Here is a 25,110-nt window from a genome sequence, read left to right as displayed (position 1 = left end):
TCCATTTAGTGGAGAATGTATATGTGCTCAGTATATTCCTTAGAAAAGCTGTGACATGCTGCTGAAATATGTTTCATTTCATTAAAACCCTTCAAAATTTGTAGGTTTCAGCTGTAATTGATTCACTGATTTAGATCATAGATATAGAGCTGCTTCTCAGAATATTATAGGAAGAACAAAAAAAAACCTCCTTGCCTTAAAACACACCTTTTACTTCTCATGCCTTTCCAGTATCTCATTTAAAGCTATTTATATTATCATGCCTTTTATTGCACTTAAGAAAAAGGGATTTTAGTGAAATCTCCCCTTAATTTTCAAACAGCAATTTAAAAGGGACATACACATAGAGAACCCTTCTCCAGAATTTCTCTTTTAGGAGAGGTTAATTTAATTTACTGTTAACAGCTTAAGGTGTGAGTTTACTTTTGCATTTACTTTTTTTCTCTGGGACATGTCTGCCCACAGTCCTTTTAGTGAACTTGATGCATTTCTTCTGTCAAAGGCTGTTGGCAGGGTATTAGCCTGAGGAGCACGCTACTTTAGAACTTGGCTTTTCCTCTGTCAGAACATAGGTCTTCTGTGTCACTCTTAAAAAGTGCAGAAGAAACGTGAAAAACTGGCAAGTAAACATGAAGAGATATAGTCATTTAATTTACAGGTTAACACTTGTCATTTTCATGAGAAGGCAAAGAAACAGTGAAATTCCAAAGATCATAAATGTTAAAGCCAGTACTAGTTTCTAGTACAAGTTTCTAATCTCAGCTTGGACAATTCCTTAATTTTTCACGTAAACAATTAAAGCACATCCTTGATATTAAGCTAAGTCTTTCTACCAACTTTTGAGTTTTATTGAAATGCATGAAGCAATTCAAGCTGCTTGGAGAGAAAGTATCCAAAGTATAATGCTGACAGAAGAAGATACTTTTTCTAGCCTGACATCCAGAGTCCTCTTTGACTCATTGGAATCTTTCTTTCTTAGAAAAAAATAAAAAACAATTAGAAAAAAAAAATAGTGACCTTTTATTCTTTGCAATCTTTGCCGGAGTTTTTCCAAACTACTTGAATCTAAGCTAAGCAACTCCTCAGTAAAGTCCTGCGTGCCCAAACCTTTTCATTTATGATTTGCCTGTATTTATCAAATAACAGAACTAAGCAAAGCCGTTGGGAAGTATATATTACAGTAAAATGCTGCAGTCTCCTCTGATCTGTAACTGTGTTTCCTGGACTATTTTTACCATATTTTCCATAGTTGTAGTGGACTTTGAAGCTTTCATTCTTATATGACTAGTTGCGTCCTAAAAATGATTAAACTGTGACTTAAAGAACGAAAAGCTAATAACTTTTAAATTACTGCCTGTTCCAATAATCTTAGCTTTCACGGTGTCTCAAAAGGCAGCAGAACTAGAAATCTTGCTGTTAGAGGTCATGTAGGAAATACTTAAGATGATCATGAGTCACATGGTTTTAATAGAAACATTTTTAATGTTAAGAAAGAAGCTCTTGCTCACTTTCAGTCTGGCTGGTTTAGTCCACTGAGACTGAGCTGTGTTGCTTAGTTTGCAAGCTTAGTGGGTTTAATTCAAATAAAGTAATGAAGGGAAAAATGCAGAACATCTTTTACACAGCAACAGTAATATGTTTATTGTGTTTATAAAATGTATTGAACTGCCTAACCCAAACCTCATTGAAACCGAATGCAGACTGACAGCAATGGTATGTAACTAGGCTTTGCCGACTGTTTTTTTAAGTCTGTGAGGTAAATAAGATCACTTTTCCAGAGAAGCACATAGTGAGTGAAGGAGTGATGGTATCAGAGCTAAGAGCTAAGGTTGCCTGGTGTCCACTCACATCTATGAGCCAGTAGTTGCTTTTGAAAGATCTTTCCAAAGCTCGGTTTCCATTTTCAGAAGTGACTGGTGCTACCAGTGGATAAGTGGTCCAGGATCTTGCTGACTCTGCCCCTTTTACTTACCAGTTTTTTTTAGTATGCATCACCTAATCTGGAGTGCGGAAGCATGTACTCCAATTAGCATCTCCAGTGACCCAAGTAGATTATTCTTAGCAGACTAAAAGCCAAAATAAATTCTGGATTTTTTTTTCCTTTGGTTTTTAAAGTCAGATTTCAGTCACACTGTCTTTAATCAGTAAGCCACAACAGAAGAGACTGTGTCTTGAGTTCTGCTGACTTTAAGTATGTAGGATAATGCTTGTACATAGTGTAGATGACTACACATATTTCTTTTTAGTTTCATTGATTTAGATGTACTTCATGACATAACACATTGCTGACTATCTTTTCCCTCAAATACAAAATCAGAATGGAAATTCAATATCATGGGTGAGATACTACGAATCATTATGATAACCCTTGCTAGCTGAAGATAGATTTCAGGTCATATATGTCCGTGTTAACTTAAGATAAAAAATTTCCTGCCAGTACAGTACACTTCATTCCTTTCTTCCTAGATTGTATTCAGCTATCAAAAATCTTTTGCCACTTTACTTGATAAACTGTTCCACAATCCATAATGACTACTCACAAAGTTTTTTCCTTCTCCTTTTCAACAAAAATAGTTTTTCCTTAATTACATTACTTTTGGTTGTTTCTTTTAATTCTTACTGGGAAACTTGAATTTCCTGTTAACTATTGTATTCTTAATTTCTTTGGTAAAAGATTCCTTTATTTTGAGATCAAAGAATACTGATATACATTAGCACTTTAATTATAAAATACAGAATGATAACTGAATGAATAGGAAAGGCACTTTTAGACTAGCAGGGCTGACAATTAAAAAGGCTTTTCTCCTGGCTTGCAGCATAGCCGAGTGTTTTGTTGTTTTGTTTTTAAATATGACTATTATTGTAATTGAAGATTAATAATCACTAATAGCTACTGGGCTCTTTTAATGTAATATTCTGCACAAATAAAGCTCTTTGTTTAGATGGCAGTAGTCTCCTCCTTCATCCCCTCTTTGGCAAATATCTATTGTTACTTGAGCAGAATAAGCAGAAAAGGCAGTAATCTCGACTGAAGATGTATAGTTAAACCTCTGTCTCAGGGGCATGTGGGTTTTGAGCAGGGGAATGCCGGAGCAGTGAAGTTAAAGTAAATATTACCCAAGTCAGCATGATGCAGTGGTCTGATCCTGTGTCTAGTGTGCGGTTCCCAGTATGGATGTTCTAACCATTCGGGAACGGGCGGACATGGAGATAGATGCCCATGTGCTGTCTTATGGGGCCACACTCCCAATGGTGGACTGTGACCCCTGAGCAGTACACAATTAGCAGCTCCTAGAAACCACAAGATTCAGAGTGCCATTTCCATTTTTCTTGTTCCAAATGTTTTATGAATATTAAAAGACTTACACTTTATTACTTCCTATCTACTGCTTTTGACTACTGAATAAATTCTAAAATCTGTCTTTTTCGTTAGGTCCGTAAGTAAAAACTATTTTTTATTTTTTAAATCCAGTATCAAATGTGCATTCTAATAAGTTAGTCACCCCAGAAATGCCCCAAATTCTTATTACTGGATGAAGTTTGGATGAAAATATTGTTAATAAGGGTTCAGAAGCTGTGACAGTAGCTTCTCTGAATAGACAAATGAAAAACTTTAAAATGTGTTTTGTATTTTCAATGTACAATGTAGACACAGTGCAAAATGTTATAGAAATTTCTGATATCAAAGCTCTTTTGAAGTTCATTTAGATTTAGTTTAAAGCTATTGAGAGTACATGAAATGCCTATATACATTGCATTTCTACTGCAGAGGGGAATGATGGAAATTCTAAGAATCTATGAAGTCTTTATTTTTAGGTCTGTAAATCTAACTTGATCTGTAACTGCATCTGTCTTCAATTTTAACATATGGAAGAATTTTGATATTAGTTTTTCTCTTTGATATGTGTATGCATGTACAATTACGTGCATGAATGTATGACTGTCAGCACTACCACTGATTTGTTCACTATGTATTGATACCATGTTCTCCAGTACTTTTTCTGTTTGAGGGACAATTTATTTGGATTTTTACGTAGTATGGGGAAATTATGCTGAGTACACACTGATGACAGTATGCTGAAGGACATTTTTTAAGTATTTTCCTCTGATACACTGTCATTCTGTAGTATTTCTAAAAATCTATGGTTTTCTCCCTGGACTCATGATCAAACCACTTGTCTGCAATGTAGCCTTCCCTTGTCTTGACATATTTGCCTTGTGAGTCTTTTTTCTCCATGCAATGTCTATAGTGTTGCTGCCAAAATTATCTTCCTCAACTGTCCTTTTAATCTTTCCATCTCCTCTTTCAGAAATTCCCCAGGCTCCTGTTGATGTTGTGCAGCAAATTCCTACTTGTTTTTCTTTCTAATTCTCCTGCCTTTCTCAAACCCCATCTTTTCCACTTTCCAGTCTCTTCAACAACATCCCTTTCATCATCTTCTTCCAGTGCAGGCATAAGATCTCCATCTGTGTTGTCTTTATAGTTGGAATACTCAAGCAAAACTTGTCTCCTTGTCCATTTACCCATATTGAGATCTCTTCTGATGAACTCACATGTTCCAGAAAGTTAATCTAAAACTGGAGAAAAATAGTCATTCAGCTAAGCCAATACAAAAGGAGTTGATAGCAAGATCAGAAGCTAACAAAACTATGGTACTTACCAACAAGGTGAGTCCCAGCCTTTGAGTTGTTCTTACAAAAAGACTTCTCAGTCCAAAGTGACCTGTTCCTTTCAAGTCCTGTACCCCCGCTTCTAGGTTCAATTCTATCAGATAGGCTTAAGAGAGGTGACAAGTCTTTTAGCATAGATGTCTTTTGAATTATTTTATGAGACATGTAACGTATTTTTGGTGCTTAGACACTAATTATGATTATAAATAAAGAGATATTTTTAAAAGCTAGTACCTAGAGCAGCCATGGTGCAGCATGGTAGGTAAACAGTGAGTTTTTTAAGATTTTTTTTTCTTAACAGTAACTGCTGTCGTTTGAGCAACTAGTAACATTTCCTGCAGTGTTGTAAGATTATATGTTTTTAAAATGTGCTTCTTTATGTAATCTTTGTTGTTGCCATTATATCATGCTGGCTTTATCATTTTAATACAGAGCCCACATAAAGATAGGGTGCAGTGGAATGAAATGGCCATCATCATTTGACTATCTTAGTAACAGGTGTATTATTACAGCCCCAGATGTGGTAATAAATCTCAGCTCTACCTTCAGATAGTTTGAGTTTTATTGCTAGGGTTCCTTATGAATTTTGAGGGCTGTTCTATAGCACAGGTCATTCTTCTGAATTTTCTTTCTCTGTTTATATAAATATTCTGTGGTGAGAAACATTATTTGTAAGGTCTTTATTTATTGTTGTTCAGGGACAAGTTTGAGAGGTGAGAGAGTCTCTTTTTCAGGTAAATTGGTAGCCTCAGGAGCATGCCAGCTAATTATAAAGTACTTCAGTAGGTTCATCAAACTGACCTGGGATTCCCTAAGGCTCAAAGAGTTTGTCAGACTTGGCATTTTCCCCAAGCCTGAGGGGAGCTTGCTCAGTCCCAAATATATTCATCTTTAATTAATCTTTTATTTTTAAAATAAAACAACCAATCTTCCACCACCTTTATTTGTTAAGTTACACTGTTTAATTACAGGAGGAGATGTGAGAACTCCTTTTAAGATTCAGATTTCAAATTATTAATGAAAGTCAATTGATTACTTCTGTTCTATGTATCTTGCACAGTATATATTGAAGATTGAATATTTCAGTTTGAAAAGTAGTGCAAAAAAATGCACAGAAATTGCATCCTTTAATTATAATACCAGTAAGAAGCTTAAATACCTTTCTGGCTTGGTAACTACCATACAGGTATATCCAAGAGCAGAATCTAACCCTAACTGAAGCAATTGCCTAATAAGGAGATTGAGCCTCTTTATGGATATTGCAGTATATGCTGGTGTCTGGGGATAGCCTCAGTATAATATACATCTAGTTTTTCCCTCACGTGGAACGTCTCTGTTAATGTTTATGGGTTTTTTCTATGGGCTATATACTATAGATCTCTGTATTTTCGGCTTCCCTTGGATCCTCAGCACTGTGGTTCATTAGTAACCCTCCCTCAGGGCTAGTCTGTCATGTTTCATGAACTGTCACTGCTCCAGTCCTGACTGATTAGGGTGACCTAAGTGGAAAAATTTGAGGTACCTTTGGATCAAGAGGTAGCAGGAGAGAAAAGAAAAATATTTTTTCTCTGTAACCAATTAATATCTTAGTTTTTCTGAGTTTGAGAACATAGGGAGACTTGAATATGTAGTGTTCTCATGGGTCTTTTTGAAGTGCTTATTATGTTGAGTCTATGATGAATTGACTGCCCAAGTTTCCCAAGTTCCTCAGCCCTTCATTGATGCTTTTCCTCAGGGCTCTCCTAGATTCACTTCCTTCTGTCCCTTGCCCCCGGTTCTCCCCAAATCCCATCTTTCTTTCTCTAAGGACTGACTGCTGCATAGCATACTTTCCTCTTTCAGTATGGCCACTTAGAAGACATTTCAATTGTAAATAAAATTCAGGCAAAACAGGGCATGGTTTAGGGCTCCTGTTATAGCATTTCCTCATCTTCTCACAAATTCCCATAGTCAACTCTGACCCATTTTGAAGTTCATGCCGTGCAATGAGATTTAAGGATGGCGGCATATTAATGCATCTCAGTGTCCTGATATCATGATGGTTAACACTGAAAAAAATGTATAAATGAAATAGTGATAGGTGAGGAAAAACAGAAAAAAAAAAAAAAAGGTATTGTCACAATAATGGAAGAATAATGAACATCAAGGAGAATAACTGTTAGGTACTGAAGCAGATTATATGCATTTTTTTTAATTAAGAGTGCCTAATAGTACATATGATTTCCTTTGAATAATAATAGTATGCTAATGAAGTGTGATTAAAGACTTTTTTTTAGGAGTTCAATTAAATCAAATCCATTTCTGTAAAAGGGGAGTGATTAAAAGGATGATCTCAAGGTCTAAACTGAAAGCTTTGGTAGAAGCTTCCTATTGCAGATTTCTTTATTATTGCAATCCTCTGATGACTATTATCTAGTTTTTAACAATGCCACAAGTTTCAGACTTGGTGCTGCAGATTCAACAGGAGAGCTGGCTTTACAGATCACATAGAAACTTAGCAAGTACTTGGATGTCCTTGAATGTATGACCCTGGGATTGGTCCTAATTCACGAAGATTCTTGATTTGTGCATTTATCTTGAAGCATATGAGAATATACTTTGATTAATTAGGATTGTAAGACAACATACTTTGCTAGGCTGATCTATATTTCTGTAGAGTGCTTGTGAACCTGTGTGATTAAAAGCAGACTTGCACTGCTGCTTATTTTATCTGCTAGTCTTATTACTGTCTGACTTGCAAGGCTCAGGGACTGGCAGGACCCAGCCAACTGTCTGGCAATTGTTAACACAATTATCAATTATCCGTCTGAGTCTTATCATCTTGTGCTTTGATTATCCTGTACCATAAGGAGGGCTAGTTGTGCTAATGTCCTGATTGGGGTCTTTAAGACATACATAAGTCAGGAAAGGTACTGATATTCGTTAACTGGTAGCAAACACAGTGAAAGCCTTCAGGAGCACAGAAGAATGTGATGATTTCTGTAACTATGTACTAAACGCTCAAGGTGTTAAACACAGCATCCTGTGTTTTCATACCAGTACACAGGAACCTAAACTTGTCTATTACTCTGAGATGACATTTACTTTCCTTTATGGCTTAAACCAGAAAATATACCTAAAATGTCTTGTTCAAAACTGGAATGGAGTGTGCACTGTTAGCAAGCTGCATATTTTATGCTTTGAATGTCTGCCTTACACAGGCAAATAAAGAAAAAAAAAAGCTATATAGTTTTGGTTTAAGGTAGTAAAGATCTATCCAAGACACAATTTCTGTACATGATCGTTGTCATTAGAGGTCTTTGCCTCGGATATGTGGAAATAAATTTTGCTCCACATTTTATTATATACTTCTCTTTCTGCCAGAACAATAGCTTGATCTGTTTCCTCAAGACTGCCTGTAACCAGCTTCAGGCGATTAACATTGCTGCTTTAAAAAGGATCTAGCCCTAGTTTCCCCCTCCTCCTGCTATGCCTGAAGTGGGTCAGAGAATGAAAGCATTTAAAAGGTCACTTTCTGTGCAATTTTGGCATCTTGGTTTGTGGGAATGCTACATGCAAATTATTTAGCTTTAAAGAAGAATTTTCTGTATTTGTCACTCCCAAAGTCTGCAGCTGGTAACCAGAGCAACCTGGCTTTAAAGCTGGAGATAAAAAGGAATTTTAACTTTAAAAGTTTAAAATTCTCTTTAAGAAATCTACTGTGAGGGTTTGTAATGATGTAAAGATTAGTATTGTCATGGTGTGACCTCTTCATACAGAGCTCATGAAATGCAGAAGTTTTTTCTGTTATATCATTTGCATGCTCATAACTACACATATTAGGGAAAGTCTGGCTGAATTTTTTTTAACAAGAGGCTTAAATGTAGTGGCCCTTCTAGAAGTTAATTTGATACTTTATTTGCATCTAGATACCACTAGAATTTGATATACATATATATGAAATAAATAATTAGAAACTTTTCCCAAGGTTATTGCTACTTACCTGCATACTTCAAAGAGGTGCAATTTCTGTTTGTGTGGCGGAAAAAAAAAAAAAAATAAGGAAGAAGAATAAAGCACTTGAGAAACTCTTCCCTTTCCAGTTAACTTTCCAGTTAACTTCATGGCACCCTTTGTAAGCATTAACCCTGTGTATTCTGCACAAAGAGTTGCTCTGCCTCAGTCCCAAACAAACCAGGTTGAGTCCTAGTTCGCTTACACAGTGCCAAGCCTAACTCAATGAAGGTGTCATCTTGGAAGCTGAGTTAATAATCCCCATTCTCTGCCGCTGCGGTAACAAGAGCATAAGAAGGGCCACCATGGGTCAGACTTCAGCCTGGTTCCCAGGCTCTGACAGTAGCTGGTGAGGAACACCTCAGAAGAGGGCTATGTCTCCCATGACCACAGCTGAAGGTTGACTCTGGAGCATCGTTTTTAATCGTCAGCAGTGCGCTGCTCTGCAGGAGTCTGTCTGCTCCCATCTGAAACCTGTTTGTGCTCTTGGTGTCCGGCATGTCCCATGGCAGTGAGCTCCAGAGCCCAGCGGTGTCTCGCAGGAGACCAGAGACCTCTCCCTGGCCTGTGCTGGGCCAAGAGAGGAGGATTGCTCTCTGTCGTGGTGCCAGGAGCAGCACCATGACCCCGCAGTGTCCTCTCTCACAGCCCTTTCCTTGGTGGTCTGGATAGGAGGTAGAAGTGAGTGGAAAGAAACTCTGTATAAAATCCTATGGCATTATAACCCAGGGCATTGGTATAATTGCTGACTAAAAGGTAATACAATTTAAATTACATTTTTTAGTGTACACATATTACAAGACTCACATAAATGCATTTAAATATACACAAAATATATATTTCCATATACTATATTAATATAATTTCAAATGTAGGAATTTCTGCGTGTGCACAGAAAAAAAAACAGTGATCAGTATGAGTGTCTCGTTTGTGCAAGTAGTCAAAGACAGTAGGATGAATGAATTCCCTCCAGCTGCGAATGAAATCTATAGGAAATGTACTCTCATCACTCTAAGTTGGCCAACAAATTAGATTTTAAGTAAATTAATCACTTAAGAGAATACTTCTCACCTTAATTTCTCAGTGCCTTGGAATCTCATCCTGAGCCATGCAGAAAATGCAGCATATGATCATGTGAACAGAGATTTTCTGTACTCCAGAGGAAGTGGCCCAAGTTACTATAATTCTGGCATCCTAATCTGTAGCTTTCAGGATGCCTTATACTGTGTGTCACCGTAATACAAGTAGTTAAGTGTTGTTTGCTTTGCACATGTTACCTCCAAATGTTTTGTTCGCTATCAGCTTTACTTCCTAATCAGTATTTCCTACACTGAGGATAAATAAAACAACATTAAATGATGGAGGGGGGTGTTGAAATAAAATTTTTAATATTTGTAAGACATCAGATACAATTCATACTTTTCTTGTTCAGAAACAGCGGTCTGTTCTGAATTACTGTGCTCTAGTTCACCTACTGTAGCCATCGACTCACTGTACTCTTTTCTCAGAGAGCCCTCTACTGACCTAAAACACCATATGTTAAACTGAATGTCAGATTCCCCAAAATATTGTTTGACCTGTAGTGTAAATACATGCCCTGGTACCAAGATAGGTTTCAGTAAGAACAAAAACACATTTGGTATTACTGAATTTTTGGGAAGTTCTGAGTTTCCAGAAGCTGAGAGCTTTAGTGCAAAGCAAAAATGTTTGTGACCAGATTTCTATTTCTTTGTGTAATTAAGGGAATGTGGTTCTTCAGAAAAGCAGAGGGTCAGAGAAGTGGTTGTTTTCTCATGCTCCTGCCTCTGACTTCTCTTGTATGAGTCAGTTGCATTTTTTGAGAGGTGATGAATATAAGAACTCTGTAGACTGATTATGCAGGAAATTTTTCTATAGCAAATTGAGATCCTAGTATTAAAAATGCTTATTAATTTATCATGAGTCTCACTACCTACTGCCATTCACACAGTAACACTAGGTGCTGAAATTATATTAATACCAGGGAAGCACAGATTTCATTTAAATAGACTCAATTTCTCATGCTTAATTAAAAAAATCTGATAACGTGAAGGAAGTTGGAAGGTGGTGGGGGAACCAGCAGAAAGCAATTTAAGGAAATTTGCCTGTATTATCGAGAAGTTTTTCTCTAATTTTGCAGGGTGAAGTGATTGGCAAAGGCTGATTATTTTAACGTTTGAGATTGCTAACCTTTTGGTTCTGAGATAGGACCTTAATATATGCAGAGATTTATTCCTTATTTTTGGGGAGTGTACACTGAAACCATTGTTTTTGCTTGGGTTAATGTCAAATGATCTTAGCAGGTCACTCTTCTAGTCAATATGAGAGGAAAGAGAGAACCTTTGATGCAGGTATCAACACCTGAGATTAGACAATGCAACAGTCAGCCACAAAAGTCAAACCTTTTAATTCACCTTTAGACGAAAAAAGAGAGAAAAAAGTTTGAAGTAATTTTCAGCAGTCAGTTACTGATCACCCTAGGCAGCACATATCCTTCCATGCTCTTTCCTCATCCTGAACCCCATGTACAGTGTGTGAAGGGAGAGGTGCAAGGTGTGCAGGCAGACACGACTCCAAGAAAAGTGTGTCTGATGTCAAAGGAAATCTAGACCCAGAGTTCAAATAAGTTGCCCAGTGTCCCACACTTATGAATTACAAGGATTGTTTGAGTCTGTAGTAGGGAGTCTCACATACAGAGGTCTCTTGTGTCTGTAGTTGGGAATTTACACAGGTGTACTATAGGACCTTGTTACATTACCTGCTTTCTAATATGATTTGTCATGGTTTTGGTAGATTAGCTGCCACGTGTGGGCTTCTTTTCTCTAGAAGTGCACAGATGTCAGTAAGGTGGTGTTAATATTCAGAGAATAAAATTAAATAGTAAAAACCTGAAAGTTATAGAATGCAGGAAAGAAGAAAAACTATGTTGCAGAGGTATATGGCCTGAAATACAAAGGAGTTGCCACTGCACAGTTCATGTTTCAAGTAGCTGTGTCTAATTCATTCCAGCAGGTAAAATTGAAGTACAGCACGACTGAAGAAGAGTGTTCACAACAGGATAAACATGGCAGTTTACCTGATTTGTTAAGTTATGTGTTTTGTAACTTGGCGCATGAAGAGATCTGAGATGCCTGTTTAGATTTTAGCACTCTTAATGTAACTAAAAATGTCCCAAAGGCTCAGCACTTACACCCACTGAGGTTTACATAGCACACAGGCTAGATATAGTGCAGAGTTCCAAACTTCAGCAGACAAAAATAAGAAGATGGGCATGTGAGCTTCTGTGTAAAAGAAACTGCCTGCACACTGTATGCTGATGTTTGTTCTGGCTTTTTACATTTTTGTATACTGGATTTTACATATCCAATTGTTCTTTGAATTGTGCATGCCAATAGACGTTCTTTGAGTTGTTAGTAGGCAGCTTAGATACTTGAAGAAGGAAGTTGCCTTAAAAACTGAGTTTACCTCACATTAACTCACTGGAAAACCAGGTGTGACATACTTGCTAGAAAAAAAAATCAGTTATGAACCCTCTCTAACTCCATTTTAATTAGTTTCCTTATTAACATTGTAAACCAGCTAAATAAAGGATATTTATGATTTACATAGAAGAACAAATTGTGTGTGTTTAATCCAGTTATTGTATTGTCAGAGTCATTTGGAGAGTGGTACAGATCCACACGATGTCCCTGAGAGCTGACTTTTGTAGTGAAATTAAGTTTATAAGTTGGGTAGAACTGCAAGAAGGAATGGTTCTAAATGAGCAGGCTTAGCAATTTTGAAGAGAATGAAACCTATGTCTTCGTTTCTTAAGAGCCATGTGGTACTGAGTCATCTTTAACACCAGCATTTTTGGAAGTTGGTTTTATTTTTGTTTGTTTGTTTGTTTTTGTTTTGTTTTTTTCTTTTGGGATCTGCATGGAATCAGAGACATAAATGCAGAAGAAGTAGTTATTTCCTTCCTACAAAGATGTTTACACTCTAAGGTAAAAGACCTTGAAAAAATGTTATAATACTTTGACATAAACCTATTTTGAAAATTCAGATTCATTTTGCAGTATTAAGTATAACTCTACAATGCTTGTTATGTTTCATATTAATATTTATCTTTAAAGTAATTGAATGTTCATTAAATATATTTTAGTTTACTGAAGAATACCTTTCTCAAAGCCAAGTGCAGTGAAAATATTACTCATTATTTTTTCATTCTAAATTGTGTAAGAAAAGCATTTCAGAATCAATTAGCATTTGAACTGTAATTTTCTTCTTTAGATTTGATAATTGTGCAAATGCTACATCAATTATTGTGTGTGTTGTGTGTGTATTCATATGTATAAATGTTATTTGAGAAGTTGTCGTTAGTTAGAACCAGTTCAATATGGGAATAAAACCAATTATGCTGCTTTAGCATTTCAGTTTATGAGAAAATTGTTGTCTTCACTCTTTGCTAAGTTATTCTTGCATTTAATAATTCAATACTTAGTTCGAACCATTTTTCAACAGGGAAAAGGAGGCAGAAGCTTGTCTTTATTTTCCATGTATATTCAGTGTTGTACTCCAGGGAATCGTATATCCAAAAATAAGACTATAAATAAGAAATCAGCAGCCTTTTCTTTCTTGCTGCATTATGTAGGTTTGATATATGCTTCTGCAGCGTTATTATTTACTCTGTTCAAATCAATGCTCTGAGCTTTCCCTGATGTGATTGATTTCTTCCAGATTAGCCTACGGAGTACGTGATTTAATAAACACCACTCTTACCTGTTTGCTAACTCACAAATGTCTGCACTAGTTCATACAGAGAAACCATAAAGTTTCCAAAATGATTCCATCAGTCATAAGATTTTGATGGTATAACTTTATTTGAATAGGAAAGAGAAAACAACTTTGGTCTTATGTAGTCAAAAGCAAAATAAAATTGCTTGGAAGAAATAGAAATAAGGCAAGGACTGATAAAAATTAACCCAGATTTTGTAGGAGATAATGGTGTAAAGCAAAGATGCTTATTTGGTTATTCTCTGTAACGCCACTTTCATACCTCAGAAAAGAAGCATTTTTCCATACTTCTGTGTTCTTAAACATGGTGCTAACAGATTGAAAACTGTCAGTAGCACTATATAGCTGTTCATGTCCTTCCCTAAAATATACCTGTGAATTTGTAGTGAAGGTTTTTGCAGAAATGGAGTGTCAGGAAGAATTCAAATGTTTTGTGTGCTACAGTACTATTTAGGATTCAATGGGTTTGGGCTCCCTGTAGAATGCCTCTTCTTTCATAGGGTGTTATTTCATTACCACAGTTGCTTTACCATAGCAGCTTCCAGGTTGTGAATGTTTTGGGCAACTGTATCTTGATATTGAAAGAGTTCTGTGCTGGACAAGGAAGGAGTTTCATGGTATTTGGACCTTTAGAACCGGATTTTTACAGTTGTTTATGGCTGGATTATATGAACCTGGTTTATGAACCTGTTTTGGATACAGTTTTGTATGTATTTCTGTTTGTCCTAACAATTTAATTTTTGTATTTTTGCAATACCTCTCTGATATTCTCAAGGCCAATGTTTTCTAATGCTTTTCAATCCAGAAATTTTTGTGTATTATCACCAATAGAAAAGGTAATGGCCTTAGAGCATTAATGGACCATGCAGCTGGGAAGTTTGGAGAAAAGTTTCATGAGAGCTTACTGTGTTATATTTTAACGCAGGTGTCCAAATATAGCATTTTTTCATCTTCTTTCAAGTTCACTCTTAGTTCTTTAGTTTTCCTGATAACAGCCTGACATTTTATTATTACTCCCTATTTTTTCTCACCATATATATGGTAGGTTGTTGTTTTTTTCTTCATGTCTTTTGCAATATTGTATTCTCTAGAGGTAAATCTCAACAGCTTCATAGTATGTCTCTGCTCACATGTGGATTGCAGCCTGATATACAGCACAATCCTGCAGTCTCTGCAGCCAAATCAGTCTGTGGCCAGGTCATTTCTTTAAGGCTTTCTTAGAGATGTTGTTGAGGTTCTATTAATCCTTTTCCAGGAAACTTCTATTTCTGATATTACCCTGTTTTCATCCACTTTTCTGGGAGATTGTTTTCCTTTTCAATTGCTGTACAATTGCTTTTTAATATTACTTAGCATTGTTGTCTTTTCCTGCTACTTTGTATTGTAGAATTAAAATACCGCTTTCAGCACAGCAACTATCATATTGCTTTTGAAGGACAGATATTATTCTAACTCCCCAACACCTTGGGAAGTATTGTACAATATGATTCTATTCAGTCCACATTTTTATCAACACGATCACCGTCACCTGCAGCCATCATTCCATTTTAGAGCGCAGCCCTACAGCTATTTTTTCCCTTTTTTGCAATATCAAGATATGAAGAAGATGAATGAAAGTTTCTTGCATGTTTTTGTCAGTGGGTTTTTATAGCTCCCATGAACAGTGATGGACTTGGCAGCCTGGAGACTGAAATCCTCTGTTTAATCACAGCCTAGGTGCAGTTCAGCAGAAAGACATATTTCTGTACACAGCCCCTGTAGCACGTCTAAGCCCTGAGCTGGAGAGCCTGTCTTATGTAAGTGAAAAAAAGCACCGGGCCACTCAGTCCCTGGCCTTTTCTCTGCAGCTGTTGAAAAGAAGCATTCATGCCATTGAGGTTTGTGACAGGTGCTGATGTCTGGCCTGGAGTGGACTGAGAAATCTCTTTCACTCATTTGGGAATTTCTTTTTGTAAGTTACTGAGAGAATATAGTGTTCTACCCCGTCTGGAAGTTGTACGTCTGTGTGCATCAAGTTGTCACGTCTCTCTTCAAAAGGCAGCAGGTTTTCAGGTCAACTTGCATTTAACCATGGGCTTGATCTGAAGCTCATTAATGTCTGTGATTTTTTTCTTTCTTTTTTACTTGTATAAACTCTCAAAATCCAATAGCTAGAACCGGAGACCAAAGTAAAACAATAAACCTAATTCATATTTTTAGGATGTTGAGGTGTTTTATTTGAAAATGAAGCAAAACTAAGGCCCTTCAGAGACTCGTGTGGTATCCTAGATCCAAAGAAAAAGTACTGCACAAAATTCTTGTGTGTGGTCATAAACGGTAATCTCTTAATGTTTTTCCACGTTGTATTAGAAAGGCAATGGTCTAGGTCATATTCATTTTCACAGAGTTGTGCTTATGGGATTTTATTCATTTTTCCCTAAAAATCCAATGTAATGAAATATGTGCTATTCCAAAAGAAATGCTGGCTATTAAATCTGCTAGAAATTATTTGACTGTCTTGTGGGTTTTTTTGTATTTTTCAGCTAACAGGACAAGTGACTTTGCAGATTGCCAGTGAACCAGTTTTGCCGTTTAATGCCCTCGACATCGCATTAGAAGTTCAGAACAGTCTTAAAGGTAATTTTGTTACAGGAATATTGTTCTCCATTAATACAGTGGGAAAAAAAAAGGATCATCTCTTCCCTGGTACAGATTTTCAATTTCCACTTAAATGATAGCCAATGATTTCAGTAGTTAAAAAGTGTCATTTTATAATGCCAAATAAAACACAGGTTTTGCTGCTAAATAAAGCCATAAAATGTTTCTATTTCTTCTGTTGTTACTATGTCAATTAAGGAATAGCTAGTACTAAAATCTCATAATTACTGTCAAAGATAGCAACCTGTGTGACCGAACTTGATTTTAATTCTATTCAAGGCTTTGTTCAGTACAAGGAAGAGCGAGCTTCTAATCCTGTTTCCATTTGGCTCCTTAGTTTTCGCAGTCATCTTCCTGGTTTGGTTGTTGCACTAACTCAACTTGTTGGCAGTGCATGTGAACTTTTCTCCTTTTTCAGGTGTGAAAAAGCATGATAATTTACCAATACGTATTCTTGATTAAGCGCTGAGACCCTGGGAGTTTCCTAGTCAGAAAGTGAACAAAAGTGACTGGTAACTTGGAAATGATACAGATATAATTCTCATAGACTCTGAACTTGGCACTGTTTGCAAGGCGTAGGATGAATGCCCTGATATGAGACTGCTCCGTCAAGATTGTGGAGTCATTAGCCATTATTAATATTCTGGTGTCATCTCATTTCTGGCTCTTTCTGTTGTCTTGTGGCCTTTTAGGGCTTGATAAAAGAACAAGCATTCTGCAGGCTTTTTGTGCTATGTTGATAACAGAACCCAATTAAGCTGATAGCCTGTGCCTTGAGCTGTTTAAGGTAACCCAGTTAAAGGGTGCAGTTGTGTCTTACCAATGATGAAAAGAGTATCTCTCTTAGCTCCAGTGCTGAGGACTAAGGAGGTATTCAAATGAGATGCAACTCTTTCCTTCCTTTTCTAAGTGACTAGTTGAAAGTAGGCGGGATGTGGAGAGCACATAAGAAGCTTAGTCCTTTGAGATTAAATCTTTTTGATAGCTGCCAAGCTCTAAGATAATTCCTTGAATGTGTACTAACTGAGATATTTCTGAAGCTGGTATTCTGATCAGAGTTCAGTGAACTTAAAAGGAATATTAAAAGGTACATGCCTGAGAAGAACCCCCCTGAAATTTGAAAGACTACTCCTAGTCTGATCTTGGTAGGACCTCACAGTGGAAAAATGTGAGATAGGTAAAAACATGTTGTTATTTCCTCATCCATCTCTGATACAGATTACCTGTAGTGTGCTAAGGCCTTTCAACAATAATTTTTCTATGTATGGGTTTATGGAACTCTCAGACTGATCTGTTAAATAAAGATGTATGTTCTATAAAATCACAATAAAACTAGATAGTTTAACAGAATGTGAGATCCTATCTCAAAGATTTTTTGCAATCTTGAGGTGTTGCACCTGCTTTTCATTCACTCCCTACAGTATAAAGTATCACTTGTTTGTAATACACATTCACAAAAGTATGATCCCTTTTCTTTAATCTTTGCCATCCATCATTGTCAAGACCTAGAAGTCAGTAGGCTGGCAGTGCTCTGGAATCAGTGAGCATCCAGCAAGACAAGCAATTTGAGCTCTGTTGTGCCATATAAACATTGGTTTAGTTCAGCCTAAACACAGCAGGGAAGGATCATCAAATAAAAAGTGTGGCTCAGCTGGTATTCCTTCAACTGAACATGAGATGTCTGGTATCGTTCTTCCTTTTCTCTTTATTTTGAGTAACAGGAAATGTTGATTTAAACTGACTTTTTTCCTCTAACTTCAGTTAGATCATTCATCTCAGCCACTTCAGGGGAGGGAAAATTATTTTCTAGGCTGTAGGGCCAGCAGGATAAATTTTCTTCCAGCTGTTCACTTTGGAGTTTCCTCTAATGGCTTTTCTCATGACTGTCATGTTTCATCTATCTCTGATTTGTGTCAAATAACAGTTTGTTTTTATTTTGGAAACCAAGAAGACAATGGTCTTTTTTTTGATCACTTGGAGTAGAAGTTGCACTTTTTCAGCATGGCTTGTGGATTTCTTCATTCCTGAAAATATTTTATGTTGTCTTAGATTTCCAGTTCAAAGATACATTGAGTAAACCGTTTTCCTTCTCCAACTTGATGAAAACTGTGAATGTAGAAAAGTTGAAGGGAAATCTGCATGACATGCTTGAAGATTTTCTCATTAGGCTTGATTTTCTGTCTCGCATATGGTTCGGCCAATCACTTCAACACATATTTTATTGCCTGTTGGATTTTCTCACATTCTTGAACTCATAGGTATAAATACTTGAGTCACAGTTTTTCAGGCTTCTGGATGTCCTCATAAAAATATGTGTGCATCTTGATATTTGCTAACATTGCATTTATTTATGTTTCCAAAGGATTGATTCTGTAATGGATGTCTGTACTGTTAGCTCTGTTAAGTTCAACAGGATGTTGCTCAGCACTTTGTAAACCATTTCTTACCTTCAGGATAGGCTGGGTGGCAGGTTGTAGGGAAATGTCATCCACAACATGCTTCCATCTGGCTCAGGGCCTGTTCCTCAGAAGGGTGGGGAAACAGCTGTTCAGCACCATGTTCTCTCCATTTGGAGCTCTTGGAAACAAGCTGCTGCTTTTGGGTTTACCTGAAAGGAAGGATTGTGACTGGAGAATCATTTCTTTTTGTGTGTCCATTGATTATCTGATGTTTAACAGGAAACCTTGTGGTCATAAATTATATGAGATGGGTTCCAAGAGTGAAAACCAGGTCCCTGGGGCTATTCAGGCTGTTATCTATCTGATCACAGATGTGATGCCTTAGAGAAATTCATAAATAAGTGACAGTTTAAAATATTCACGTTAACTACACATTGCAGTTGTGCGGTGTTTGTGCCTGTCATGCATTTAAAAACTAGACCCACTGCAACTTGAATCAAATACAAAAATATCTTTGCGTAATATGAAAACCCAATTTATCTTTTGAGGTAGGGCACAAGCAAGATGTCAGATCTGGTGTGTGAATGATACAAATGGTTCTTTTAAGTACTTCTATAAGTACTTTGTATGCATATGCAAATACAAATGTATAAGCATTTGCATGTAAGTATTTTGTATATCTATAAGTATTTTTATTCAAAACATTCATATCATCTGCTAAATGCACTATGCATTCTGGACTTGCTCATTGTGGCCTCTCTTACACTGGGTCTGAGCCTCTCTACATAATCTAGTATTTATTACAGCAGACTTCAGGGATTGATGAAGGTGTTAAAAGTGTCTCACTAGGATCAAAAGCCTTTCTGCACCTTTGCACCTGATTGACTCAGCACGAACGAAAAATAAAGACAACCAGGTTTGTTGTGAGCCGTGTCTTTTGCTTACATGCTGTTGGCTGTGAAAGCTGATACTGTTTCATTATTGGAGGTCACTGGGCCCACCTGGACTCATGCAGACCTTTCAAAAATTGGTATCTGTACCTTTCAAAAATCAGTATCTGTTGCACCAGCCTTCGATTTTGGCTGAGTAGCACCAGACCTTGCGCCAAGATTCCCTAGTTGTGGCTGTCATCACAGGCTGCTGGAGCTGGTAAACAAATCAGATAAGCTGTAAGCCATGTCTAATAGGTAGTGGGTGAGAAAGGCCTATGAAGGCAAATTAAGTGGGGATGAGATTTTCTGATTTTCCTCTTATAGGGAGAGCTAGAGCTGGGACTTAAAGCTCTTTGGCTGTCACGGTGTCAGTTGTACATTGCTTCCTATCAGTTAGGCCCTTTCTTCTCCTCAGAATGGATGTTTTACAGATGTTACAGCATCTGAAGTACTTCGGATTATAATAGTAAGCAGTGCTAGCAGAAGTTTAAAAATAATCTGTCTTATGATAAGCCTTTTCCAGGAAAATCTGCATGACTTTCCACAGCCCTAGATCAACTCATACATTTCAAAACATCAGTCTAAACTCTTCATCCTTAGAAAAATCAATACAGAAATATATCTCTGTCATTTACTTGATGGCTGCATACTCAGTGCCTAGAGCTATCTGCTAGTCTTCAGCTTGCATCATTTTACCTGCTTGACCGTGTTTCCCCAATCATTTAGGGCACTTTTCAGAGTTACTTTCTCCATCTGTCTGTAATGTTCAGAAAGTTTCCTTCTTTACTGTTCCCACCCATTATTCTTGACTGCTACAGAGATGATATAGAAATTCTGTCTTTGCCGTGAAACACTGACATCTTGTCTTCAATATTCTTTCAAGGATATTATATATTAGTACTGGCAAACCTTTCATCAACCTGAAAAAAAAATAATAGAAAAATGAGTTTTCTGTGGACAAAGCATTTGGTACGGAAGGGAAAGGATGAGCATCTGTTCCATAGCAGTAGCCTATGTATGTTTCAGCACCTCTGTACAAAATCGTTGATAACTTGCACTGTATTAGCACACATAATATGTCACAGCATGCCTTTTTAATGACTACTTTTTTGAAAAGAGACTTCTAGTAGCAACACCAGATTAGTTTGCTTGGTCAGTAGAAGTCATGGTAGCAAAATTGAAGCTGATGGCAACATATTCTTTGCACTGAAGATGTCCGTGGATTTGTGTTTCTGCCCCCTTTAGGGTACTTTCTACAAAGCTTTCCCATTCAGATTTTCCACTGCCAGGTCTGATCATCCGATTTTGCACAGCATGAAAACTCTTCCTACTGAATACGACAACACACCATAGCTGATCCTGAATTTGCAAGCTAATCAAAACCTGAAGCAGTTTCCCTTCTCTCTTCCATGCAAGCACATGCTCACATGCATGGAGAGTGAGTGTCATGCCTTAAACTGCTGATTTGTCTGTGCTTATTCTCCTGTAGGTACTGGTAGGCAAGTACATGCATACCAGAGGGCACAAACACAATTTAAAAATGTTAAACCTCTAGCAGTTCTTTTCATAAGAGCAATCAGTTACACAGGGAAAGGCTTTTGCATTCAGTGTCTGTAAAACAAATTTCTATTTGTTGTAACCTGTTTCTGACTAAAATACAGTTACCTTTAGCTAGTGTAATGAAATTTGACAGTGTAATTCTCTGATCAAGAGTATAAATACTCTTGATTCACTTTCTTGTACTTGAAATTTTATTTCTTTAACAACTAAAGAACTAGCTTAGATGATTCATCATGATTCATACTACAAACAAAAGGACAAAGAATACAAAATGTAGTAATGTGGCATTGTTTTCTTAAGTGAATTAACACTTGCAGGATTTTTAAACATTTTCTGTGAAGGAGGGTTATGAGACATTATTAGTTAATGCATCCTTTTCTTTAAAAATCATTTACCTTTCCCCTCCCAGCTTCTCAACTTAAGAAAAACATAAATGACAGTTTCCCTTGGCAGTGATGTTCAGTGTGTTGTGGTAAAAACTTCTGATGTCCTTAAAACGGTGTCCTTCATTCTCTGTGGTACCACTAGCCATAGACACTTGCCAGTCTCATCCTGAAGTATTAAAAAAGGGACCTAGGTGTTTGTTTCATAATGAGTGCTGGTTTGGAGTGAAAGGTAAACAGTGCTTTTTACTCATGACTGTAAAGTAAAATGTGGTTGGTTTAGGGGGAAAATGCATGTTGTGGAGAAAGGAGTAAAAGCATTTACAGGATTTTTATGTTACAGAAAGGGTAGTCTGGTTGGCTTCGTTTCCAGATATAGAATGAGGTATTTTCCATGTATCTCAACTTGCCTATTGAAAAGGCATAGCTAACATACAATTTTTTATGTAATATTCAAAATAAAAATTATTAATGTTGTATGTTACTTGGAATATGAAGTGCTTTTTCTAACAGGGTGGATTTAAACCTTTCCATACTGACACAAGTCCCTGGCTAAGGTGTGCACAAGTTCTTCAGCTGCAGGGTGTTTGCCTGGGATTTGAAAATTGAGGGTATGATATTTTGCAAAATGCCACAAATGTACCAAGTTTATATGCTTGGAGTATATTTTTCTAAGGCATCAGCCTAACTTAATCAGACTTTAAATTACTCCATACTGAATCAGAAAGATACCAGTCCTATACATCAAGGTACTGCAGTGTCTGTTACCCATTCTAATTAGGGAAAGGTGGATTGGGCAAGAGTCACTGACAAAGCAAACTTGTCCCAAACTAAGACAGACACAAAACATCTTCTCTCACTCTTGTTCTCACAAGAAGCTTCTGTTCATTGTTGAAATTCATTTTGATAGCTCAGGAAATCTGACAGTTTCTCTTTCACCAGCATCTGTCTTTCCATGTATTTTGGATCATTTCATGTTTTGCTAGATTGGAATGTGTTAGTCAGCTGAATGACAGGAGCACGTGGGGATCTATGAACTCCTTTCCTTTTGCTGAAATATATCCAATAGCAAATTTCTTCTTGCATAAGTGAGGGAGAATAAGTTGTATTCAGGCATTTACTTGAATTACTTAGTTGTACCTATTTGCTTTTCCGTTACTGTTACGTGATCGCCTTTCAGACTCCATCCATAAATAGTTTGAGAAATGGCTTGATTTACTATTTCTGATCTCTCCATATATCTATTAGACAAGAAACTTTTATATTCGTCTGACTAATGTCTTGAACCACCTTGTTGGATTAGCCATCACTAAGATACTGAACTCACCAAGGGTTTTTTTTTAATTAAATCATTGTTTAAAAGATCTAAGGATAGTTAATTTCCTTGTCCTTAATAGGTGAAGTGAATCTTGAGTCTTAAAGATGATTTCTACATCCTGGAGATGTTTTTGGTGACTGATGTTATTTTTGACTTTATATCAGGTTCAGAATCTGCTTTGTCTCTCCATGTGCTTATAAAAATTAAAGAAGTTTATGGACACACTGGGAAAGGTGGGCATGCACTTCACCTGCACTGCAGGTTGGAATAGACGGCATGTTCACAATGCTCCAGTTCACGTGGCATGTTCTTATTTCTGAACCATGAATAGGGAGATATCCAAAACACAGCGTGCTCCGAGGTGTTGTGGGCCTTTATTCTTTTGGTGTCTGTGTAGGACTGCAAACAAAGTTACAGTTAACATTCCAAGTTTAAAATGTTATGGAAATATTGACTGGATTAGAGTTTACATTTGGATATCAATTAAAGTGTTAGTTGGCTCATTGGCATAGAATGTAAGTGATTAAGAGGAACAATTTTGGATCCCCTCTACAACTGTTGTTAATCTCTAGGATTCTAAAACATTGAACAAAATTCAGTTAAATTCTGCATATTATGGTTTTTGGTACAGCAGTCATTATGGAATCTGAGCACAAGCTTTCAACTTGAGAGCTGTAGCATCAAAAGGCATTTAATAAATTCTGTCTCAGAAGGAAATGTCACAGTTGCTGATTTATAACCATTGCTTCCTGCATGCCCATTTTTTCGATGGTAGATTTCAAGCTGCTTTCCTCATGGCTTATTAGATCTTAAAACGTCACATCCCAAACTGACCTTTGAAAAACAGATCGGAGCTTTTGATCAGCACAATGATCTGTGGCTTTCCTCGAGCCATTACATAATTCTCACAATGGAAAAGAAACTCAGATTTTAATTGGACTATTAATTTTGACTTGTAAGCAAAAGTAACAAGCAACATTCTCTTAATCACTGGCAACTGCCTTTGTCTTACTGTTCCTAGGTGATGACATAGATATTCCTCAGTTGCTGGCATTGGCATCACAGCTAAGGGACACTGCAGAATTGTTCCAATCAGATGAGATGCGCCCAGCTAATGACCCCAAGGAGCGGGCTCCTATCAGAGTCAGGATGCTCAATGATGTGCTACAAAGCTTGGAGAAAAGCTTCCTGGTTCATCGAGCTCCTCCAGGACTTTACAGGTATTGTGTTCAACTCATTCTTCATTTGTGGGGAAATGGTGATCTCCCATAGTGTGGTTTTCAAAGCTGTCATGCTCTCTAAAAAAAAATATCTCAGTGAATATCCAAGATTAAAGCTATTTTTTCCCTATCTCATCCATCCTGCAGAAAACATTAATTCGTTACAATACAAGACGTCATTAGAATGCAGCGCTGTAGCATTTCTGTCATGACACTGCTGCTAACAAGATGTACAGTGTGATGGCAACTAAGGCAGCATGACAGATACTTGTGTTAGACGGTACAGTAAGCTTTCACGAGAAGAAAAGATTTTGAAGTCTAATACTGCTTGACAAGCTCCACCTATGTTTTATTTAAAACTTTTTACAGTTCATTGACGATTCAGAATTATACAAGATACTGTGTGGCATTATTTAATATATTTAATTATATAGCATTATTCTTGGGTGCATTTCAACCAGTCAAAGGCAGTAGAGTGGCGTGAATGAGAGGGCCTTAGTCAGTCACCGTTCATAACATCTGGTCTCTGGTTAGAATTATTCTCCAGTATGTGTTCAGCTGCACTGCCCAGGTTGATTTTAAGATGTCATAATCACTCAATCTTTTGCTTTCTAAGAAAGAAATCTACAGGTCTCTATCTCTCACCATAAATTCCTCTACAAAAAAACATACAAACAAACAACAACAACAGCGACAAAACACCACACCAAAAAAACCCCACCTTAACAGCAATCAGTAGCTTAAAAAAGTTTGAAAAGCAAGAATTGGCCAAGCGCGTCCTGAATAATGCCTGGTCCTCTGGCTGCTCCGCACAAGTAATAAAGTGTGTGTGTTTGCTTCAGCACACACTGGAGCGCTGTATTGCAGCCCATCAGTGTTCTGCTGCATAGCCTGACCCCAGGGATGTGTTTGGAATGCCCTGGGCTAGGGAGCTGAGGCCATGTGTGGGGTGCTGGACTTCACTGGGCCTACTGGGATTGTTGTGAAGGACCTTGTGGCTGCAGATAGCGAATGGCACATCCATACTGTCCTTTCTCAGGTAAAACTGTCCCTAAAGCCATAGCCAGGTTTTAATTCAGGAGAACCAGCTGACATGAAAGAGAGCTCAGAAGTGAACTGACATATGTACACAGGAGACATACAGGGGCCAGGACACAGAAGTGAATGAGGCATCTGTGTTATTTAGGAATATAAATGTACTTG

The 25,110-nt window shown here is 37.2% G+C and overlaps 1 protein-coding gene across 9 annotated transcripts in view; it reads left to right on the top strand.

The window, feature by feature from the left end:
- The window catches only part of NAALADL2 (N-acetylated alpha-linked acidic dipeptidase like 2), a 455,965-nt gene that overhangs the window by 396,457 nt on the left and 34,398 nt on the right, over window positions 1–25,110 (top strand). For all 9 annotated transcript variants that reach the window (XM_065073810.1, XM_065073811.1, XM_065073809.1 and 6 more), the window contains 2 exons: window positions 15,981–16,074; window positions 23,709–23,907. In XM_065073810.1, coding sequence (XP_064929882.1) covers window positions 15,981–16,074; window positions 23,709–23,907 — 293 coding nt within the window. The remainder of the gene's footprint in view (window positions 1–15,980; window positions 16,075–23,708; window positions 23,908–25,110) is intronic.

This window comes from Columba livia, chromosome 9, assembly GCF_036013475.1.
Source record: "Columba livia isolate bColLiv1 breed racing homer chromosome 9, bColLiv1.pat.W.v2, whole genome shotgun sequence".
NCBI classification, from domain to species: Eukaryota; Metazoa; Chordata; class Aves; order Columbiformes; family Columbidae; genus Columba; species Columba livia.
This window is presented reverse-complemented; position numbering and strand designations above follow the sequence as displayed.